Source organism: Salvia splendens, chromosome 4 (genome assembly GCF_004379255.2).
Source record: "Salvia splendens isolate huo1 chromosome 4, SspV2, whole genome shotgun sequence".
NCBI classification, from domain to species: Eukaryota; Viridiplantae; Streptophyta; class Magnoliopsida; order Lamiales; family Lamiaceae; genus Salvia; species Salvia splendens.
In genome coordinates this window covers 21,333,393-21,341,888 of record NC_056035.1, presented here as the reverse complement: position 1 = coordinate 21,341,888, position 8,496 = coordinate 21,333,393, and the positions used below count along the sequence as shown (strand labels likewise).

Below are 8,496 nucleotides of genomic sequence, written 5' to 3'. Positions count from 1 at the left end.
TTTCGTCGACACATTCCCTATTCACCTGCGAGGATCGATTGTTCTAGAAAAACTATTTGTAGTGTTTTTATTTTTAATTGTTGAGTTAGAGACTTACTCACATTTATATAGTTGAAAGCTATATATAGGAATATAATCAAATGCAAACTCTAAATATTGTATAAACTTCAAATTATGATTTGGACCGTCAGAAAATGTCAATGGATAACAAAATAATAGCAACAGAAAATGTCAACACAGTTTCAACGGTTGATGTTGTGTTGAAATTGTGTTGATATTGTGTTGACATCAAAATCTTGAAATTTTACACTATGTTGATATTGTGTTGACACTGTGTTGAAAAGTTTAGAGTTTGTACAATATATGAGTTTGCATTTTATCACTACCCCTATATATAAGTGTTGTCCAACTCTAATTAATTTAAGGCGAGGAGGCTTGGTAGAGCCTTGGCCATGCTTGAGTTGGGCCCTCAATTACAATGCAATGTGTTCTCGATGTGGTCTCGGTTTAATACAAGCTGCACAATAATTAGCTTTGGTGTTACTAATCGTATCCTCTTTTAAGTTTTATGTATAAGCAAGTGATGCAAATTGGTGTTACTAATCATATCTTCTTTTAAGTTTTATGTATAAGCAAGTGAATCAGTACATAGTCACACAAATCATGAGAGAAAGGAAGAAAAAAATTGGATTGTCATTTTATGATATTAATCCAAGTCGTTTTACAAAAGCAATATGATTTTAGCCATGCAATTGAATGGTGGCCACATACACTATAGGGTTGGATTCTCACATTTAGCTACATTTTTACAATCATAGAATAACAACTAGCAGTAGTATAGAATCTTTTAATCATTGAAACGACGGTTTCATTATTATATAATGCAGAGAAATAACAAATTAAGGTTTAATAAATTGAAGTTTATCGGTTTAATAAATTGAAGTTTATCAATTTATAAGTGCTTCTTTGATCACCTAGATAAGGTCAAGATATATGAGTTATATGGACTTATTTAATTGTTTGGTAGATAGGATGAAATGCATGTTAGGCATTTAAAACCCATCTTTATCTTAAAGTTCAGCTTACTCGAATTATCTTGTGTTATCCTAATATGTCTACCAAATAAACACTAAAATAATTGCAAATACTTTTGTCCGTGGACAATTTTAAGTTTTGTGAAAATAAGAAAGTGCTATAAATTTTTCTTAATTAAATGGTTGGCTTTTAGGGGTGTCTAAACATGTACCCGTGGGTATCCGAACCCAATTTTGCGGGTACCCGAACCTGAAAAGTTCAATATTATACTACCCAATCCCGACATGTATGGTTATACTGGGTATCCCTACCAGTTGGCTGTAATTTTACATGTTTGTAATTCCATAATGAATTTTGGGATTGTTGCTACACTATGATTTCATATTTGTGTTTTTTCTACTTTGTTGTATTTACATAATTTTCAAATAACTAGGCAGATAGTGGCGGCGGGTAGAACTTAATTAGAAGGGATGAATAATTGGAAGACAAGTCAGAGAAGAGATACAATAAAGAATAAAGTTTATCGGGCAGTATATATTTGAAACTAATTAACTAAAATAAAAAATTTGAAAACCCTTACCATAAAAATACCGGATATTATCGGGGTTATTGGGTATACCCGTGCAGGTATAGGGTATACTCATACCTGCAAAACTTTAAAACACACTACCCGGTCCTGCCTCGTTTCCCGCTGTTGCCGGGTAGTAGGTATCGGGTCGGGATGGGAATTTACCCCCGCTACCCATTTCGACACCCCTAATTGGTTTTCTACAATTCAACAATATCTCTACAACCTTAGTTAAAAGATTACATCATTCAACTTTTGTGTGTGTGAGTGCACAGAAACGCAGAGCTTTGTTTTATGTTTCTTGATTTATAAGCGAAAGATGCGTAGATCAATAGTAAAACAAACAAGCAAGGCTGTCAAAAGGGGATTGGCATACTAGAATCTGAATCAGACAGAATCTTTGTCTGCAAAAAGGAAAAAGACGGCTGATATAAATTCAACTTTCTACTTGATGTTGTAAATATGTATTGGTTTAATATCTTCGATAAGAGGAAATAATAGAGGAGGTAGAAGAAATGTAGGTAAATTAGGTTTCGACAAAATGATAGAAATATGGTTAGGCTGCTTAATCTCCCTCCCCACCACCATTAATCAACTATGATTGTCTGGGTTCATACAAACACTCATCCAACTACCCCATTTCCCACAAAATATATTTAACTTTTTAAGATAATTACTCTATTCACTCCCATATATATATAGTAAATACCCTATTTTTTTTTCTCATTTACAAAAATTAGCCTGCTTCCAATTTTTTATACCATTTTATCTCTAAGCATTTTACTTATCAATTTTATTTAAAATACATTTGGTAAAATAGGCAGTAATTCTCCAATCAAAAAGGGAGATGGAGTTGTTATGGCTTCCTTTTCAGGACCTGGTAAGCACACGTGCATGCGTTACATTAACTCAACATTACAAATATAAGTCAAACACTCTCATCCATATTCATCATTCTATATTTTATTTTTTCACTGATCATATGTTATAGAAAATGGAAACCATACAGCGCCATTCAATTGTTATGATAAAGTGAATAACGATTATAACTAATCTTATTTCATATTCACTCGCGTTATAATGTATCTTGGTCCTTGGTCCGTCCATAATTAAATATCTTACCTTCACCGTTGTGACTAGTTTAATTCTAAATAAATTTTATTATAGCTTATCCCATAATATATTTCACCATTATTTAGTCTAACAAACCGAAAACCATCTACGTGTATAAATATATCTAAACAGAGCCGTAGAGAAATTAATGTCTAAACAGAGCTACTATAGTGAGTAGTACTCCCTCCGTCCTATAAAAATATAGACGCTTTCCCTTTTAGTCCGACCCATAAAATTATCCATTTTTCATTTATGGAAAGTTCTCACGTACTCGTTACCCATATACATCAATTTATTTACAACTTATACTGCTAGGACCCACCATTAAACACTAACAATAATGTGGCACTCACTATCCACTAACACTATTTTAACTATCATTTTCCACATCACTCTTACTTTACTAATTATGCATTAATTCTCGTGCCGTCCCAAATGTCTTTAATGAGTATTTTTTTAAACAAAACTATTAATAACTCAATTTTTAAGTTCACAATATGCCTTCTTAACCCCATCTTATATATTTATGAATATGCCCCTTTTGTAAATAAAATGAAAAAGGAAAAACATCATGGACATGAAAGCACACTTTATTGAGCTCTAAGTTATGAAATAGGGGATTAAATGACTAACCTCCGACATAGATCCTTAATTAGAAAAGTGTCTCTACTTAATTAGAACCATAATCTTACTTAAGCAGCACTCTAAAGTTCAGCTCAACCAACAGCAAACTGGATCACAAAAAAAAGTGACGATCTCAATAGTAACTCCATGAATGTTCTTCACCATTGACAAACTCTATTCACCTAATCATTTCCTTACTTATACACACAGGAACAAGACATTCCAAACATCAAAATTTCATCACTTACATCGAAATAGCAAGCAATGTTGCTCGTTGCATCGCTGCCAGCAGCCCTCGCATTAGGCCTTATGGTCTCGATAATGCTGCCTCAGCCCGCGTCATGCACCACCCGACACTACACATTTAACGTTAGTAATCTAATCGAGCCAACTTCACTTCATAATGTTTGTGCTTGTTTTGAGCTGAAGTGTGTCCTAATGTTAGATTGTGCAACACAACGTGACACGGCTGTGCAATACGAAGACCATTGTTAGCGTTAATGGGAAATTTCCGGGACCTAGGATAACCGCAAGGGAAGGCGATCGTGTATTAGTTAAGGTGGTCAACAATGTGACTAACAATGTGAGCATTCACTGGTAAGAAAGACTTGAGACATGATGGTATAGATTTACGAAGGAGGTGGACAAACTTACTTGCTTTATCTGTTTGATGCAGGCATGGAATACGGCAACTCAGGAGCGGTTGGGCTGATGGGCCGGCTTATGTAACACAATGCCCGATACAGACGGGCCAGAGTTACACGTACAACTTCACCATCACGGGGCAGAGAGGTACTCTGTTCTGGCATGCTCACATCTCCTGGCTGAGAGCAACTCTTTACGGACCAATAATCATCCTCCCTAGACGAAACGAGACTTATCCCTTTAAGAAACCACACAAGGAATTCCCCATCATATTTGGTTGGTTTAAATTTCCTTTGATGAAATTTTTCTCAAAGCATTATGTGATACAAACTTTTTTTCGTGATTTATCAGGGGAGTGGTGGAATGCGGACCCTGAGGCGGTTATTAATCAAGCTCTTCAGACGGGGGGTGGTCCAAACATTTCCGATGCATACACCATCAATGGCCTTCCTGGACCCTTGTACAATTGTTCCTCTAAAGGTAATATCACAAACGCCTTCAATTCAAGACAATCTCTCTCTTTTTTTTCTACATCTCCTTTTACGTTGTTAAACATAGCTGATGCTGAATGTCTCAAAATTTTCAGATACATTCAGGCTGAGAGTGAAGCCGGGGAAGACATACTTGCTTCGTCTGATAAATGCTGCCATGAACGATGAACTATTTTTCAGCATTGCCAACCATACCGTCACCATAGTTGAAGCAGATGCAGTGTATGTCAAACCATTTGCTACTAGCGTGGTGGTCATAACCCCCGGCCAAACCACAAATGTTCTGCTCAAGACGAAGCCTCACTACCCGCACGCCACATTCCTCATGGCTGCAAGCCCATATTTCACGGGACAGGGAACTTTTGACAATTCCACAGTTGCCGGTTTTCTTGAATATGAAGAACAATCAGATCACTTGCATAACAAGACAAAGACACTTTTCAAGCCTACGTTACCAGCATTAGGTGACACTGGCTTTGTTGCCAATTTCACCCGGAAGCTCCGGAGCTTAAACAACCCAAAATATACGTCAGCAACTGTCCCGCAGACGGTGGACAAGCGTTTTTTCTTCACCGTCGGACTCGGGTCAAGCCCATGCCCTCAAAACACAACGTGTCAAGGACCCAATGGGACAAAATTTTCAGCTGCAGTCAATAACATTTCTTTTGTTCTTCCTCAGACAGCTATGCTACAAGCCCACTTCTTCCAAAACTTTACAGGAGTTTACACCGCAGATTTCCCAACCAATCCACCGAATCCATTCAACTACACAGGAACTCCACCGAACAACACTTTAGTGAGCAATGGAACTCGGGTTGTGGCTCTTCCTTTCAATGCTAGTGTGGAGCTAGTTCTTCAGGATACAAGCATTCTTGGGGCTGAGAGTCATCCTCTTCACCTACACGGTTTCAATTTCTTTATAGTCAGTGAAGGATTCGGGAATTATGATCCAACCAATGACCCTGCAAAGTTTAACCTGGTGGATCCCGTTGAAAGGAATACAGTAGGTGTTCCATCTGGTGGCTGGGTAGCCATTCGATTCCAAGCAGACAATCCAGGTACGTATAGGCAACATATTTTACTAAACAGAAAATGTAAACACCCAATATTTCGATAGTTTTATACTAGAGTTTAATGTTCTAATTAATATGCATGCATATAATTTTCTGCAGGAGTATGGTTTATGCACTGCCACTTTGAAGTACACACAAGTTGGGGGTTAAGAATGGCTTGGATCGTACAGGACGGGCCGCTAGCAACTCAAAAACTGCCACCACCCCCGTCTGATCTTCCCAAGTGTTGAAGGAGCTGCTGCTTTGAATGTAAACCAGCAGTCTTGAATTTATTTAATTTTGGTTCTCCCCTTCTGTATCTTTTCCTTTTATCATTTTTACCATTTTTGTGTGAGTTTCGTTCTTTTATATTGTAAATCATTCGGAGCCGGGTGTGGTTTTATTGTATCTATCAAAACACAAATGTTTCTGAGGGTTATTTTATTTATCAAAATACTACTGTAACTTCATCAATTTCTCTAACTAACACAATGAAGTGATGAACTAAACAAACAAAGGATATTATAGAACTTTAGATGAGCATTACGTGCGCAACAACACACACATGTATCATCAACAATATATAGGATAGTCTTTTCCCAAACAAAAAGAAATACATACATCCACGAAACAGAGAATCATAAATTTACCAGACAATATTTAGTTGACACCTAGTCAAGTACGAAGCAGTAAAACTCCAAGTGCGAATGACAGTCTTTTAACTGCAATATTTCGACAAGCATTTGTAAGTAAGACATCACATTGAACAGTAGGTGAATTAAGCATTATGGTCTTACATTTCTTTGTATATGGAAGTACACCAGACTACCTGAGAGCCGAAAAGGAGAGAAGTTCATAGACACAACAATAGACAGATTATAATGACGATGATGATTACAATAGACAGATTAGCTATCTTCCATTAGGAATGATGGGAATTAATCGTTCACACATAATATAATCATAAAATACTAAGACAGAACACATGATCAAAGAGAAAAGTAAAGCTTTATTTATCAAACTAGGCATAACTTAAAAAAGCATCAAACATAATTGTTCAAACATTTCCTGTTTACATTACAGCATAAGTGCCGAAAAGTACTGTTCAAACTCCTGATCAATAGTAGGTTTCCTTGTCCCTTCTTGTTTATCTGCAACCAAAAGAACAAGGGGGTGTTAGCATTTTCTATGTTAAATGTATATAAGGTAAAAATCCTTGCAGGAAAATGCTACCTTGACTAACAGACCACCTTCCAGGTGAAAGAACAAAATTACAGTCAGTGGCCTCGTTTGAGTAGAGCTGATTATCAACACCCTCGTCCACACATCCCTCTATGACCTCATTTTGGTATTCCGAGAAGCTGCAATCAGCCTGACTTCCACATTCTAGGAGATGAACTCCGTAATTATCAGACAGGTCCAGACCATATTCGTGATAGAGACATTTAAGGTCTTCACAGATGGACGGTGACTCAAATTTACCCGATTTTTCTTTTGTCAGCAGCGAACTGTTCTCTGAAGAATAGAGACCAAACTGAGAAGACTTGCCGTCTGAAAGAGTAGACGAAGCGCCACTTTTGGCAGATGCATGTGCTATTGGGTACGAAAGATAAGTTTTAGCATCATCATGTGAAGACAGGGACATGTCAGTGTCACTTGGAAAGCAATAGCTATTGCTTGCAGAATCTGGACCGGATTCAACTCCTCGTGCAGAAATGTCACCCCTCACCATCTTCAGATCGATGGTCGAATCAGAAGGAAACTCACTTACAAGTCTATGATCCCAGCAGGCATGCTTCGACAAAGGCATAACTAGCAGTTCGTCTTGAAGTTTCCGTTTCTTGCTCAAGTAATCAATGCTGATATGAAGAAAAAATTGAATTCACAAGCAAAAGAGGAAGGAATGTCCACAATGAAAGTACTGACTGATAGAGGAGAATAAAGGAAACAAAATCCAAGAACAACATATATTGACACAGTCAGTATAGATCTGCATCCAACAAAGGATGTCAAGATCGAATAATCCAATTATGAGTCACAATTTACAAAGAGCAGATGATCAATTACAGCCCACAACTTGCTTAAGGATAGAACATGAACACAATATTTCCAGGAAAAGGAATTTAAAAAAAAAAAAAACTTGTCTCCTTCACTTTCCTCTCAACAGAGTGTGACAGAGATCCAATCTTTCAAATAAAACACACACACACACACACACAATAACTAATTAACAAATTCCAGAGCTCAGATGTCACTTTCTCCTTCACTAAAACCTAAGTATCATAGTTTACAGTGTCGAAAGAAACAGGCGTTAAGGTATGTTGATTTCATAGAGCTAGTTTTGTCAGAATATGCAAATTGAAGAAGCATGGAAAATATGAAGAACCCATGAATTAAAACCTGTAAATTTCATCTGGACTGATCATATTTGCCTCCATTCTTCTCTGATCTGCGAATTCTTAGAGAAAAGTAGCAAAAAAAGACTTCCTTTTTCTTCAAAAAATAGAACGTGGTTTTGGGGAATGAATCAATCTGTCAATTTCCGGTTGGGGAAAAAGAAAGCTAGGCCATTTCGCTTTGCTCTGATTGGTCCCCGCGGTTGGTTTATCCGAGAATCAGTTCACTTCTTTCATCATAGCTCACGGCTTCATATTAAAATTATAAAATCATTATTTTTTGAATAAATATAAAATACTCCCACGTGTTACACTGAGGTAATCGACATATAATTATAGAAAATACAGTACTACTATATTTTACTCCCTCGGTCCCCTAATAGGAGTCGCTCTTTGACCGAGCACGAATTTTAAAAAATATACAGAAAAGTTGGTTGAAAAAGTTAGTGGAATGTGAGACCCATATTTTTATATTGGTTTTATAATAAAATGTGAGTGAAGTGAGTTAGTGGAATGTGGGACTTACTATCATTTATGGTAAAAATGAAGAGTGACTCTTAATGGGGGACGGC

General features: G+C 36.9%; 2 protein-coding genes across 2 annotated transcripts; one reads left to right on the top strand and one right to left on the bottom strand.

The window, feature by feature from the left end:
• The first annotated feature begins 3,506 nt into the window (after positions 1–3,506).
• LOC121799108 (laccase-17-like) lies at positions 3,507–6,002 on the top strand. The gene is made up of 6 exons (XM_042198446.1): positions 3,507–3,709; positions 3,786–3,937; positions 4,017–4,261; positions 4,337–4,465; positions 4,572–5,534; positions 5,649–6,002. Exons 1-6 carry the CDS (start codon positions 3,605–3,607, stop codon positions 5,777–5,779), a joined length of 1,725 nt encoding a protein of 574 aa, XP_042054380.1. The 5' UTR covers positions 3,507–3,604; the 3' UTR covers positions 5,780–6,002.
• A 517-nt stretch (positions 6,003–6,519) lies between these two features.
• LOC121799109 (protein FAR-RED ELONGATED HYPOCOTYL 1-like) lies at positions 6,520–8,165 on the bottom strand. The gene is made up of 3 exons (XM_042198447.1): positions 7,929–8,165; positions 6,762–7,387; positions 6,520–6,679 (listed from the first exon to the last, which is right to left on the bottom strand). The coding sequence occupies exons 1-3, from the start codon at positions 7,964–7,966 to the stop codon at positions 6,606–6,608; spliced, it is 738 nt and encodes a 245-aa protein (XP_042054381.1). The 5' UTR covers positions 7,967–8,165; the 3' UTR covers positions 6,520–6,605.
• Positions 8,166–8,496: the final 331 nt, after the last annotated feature.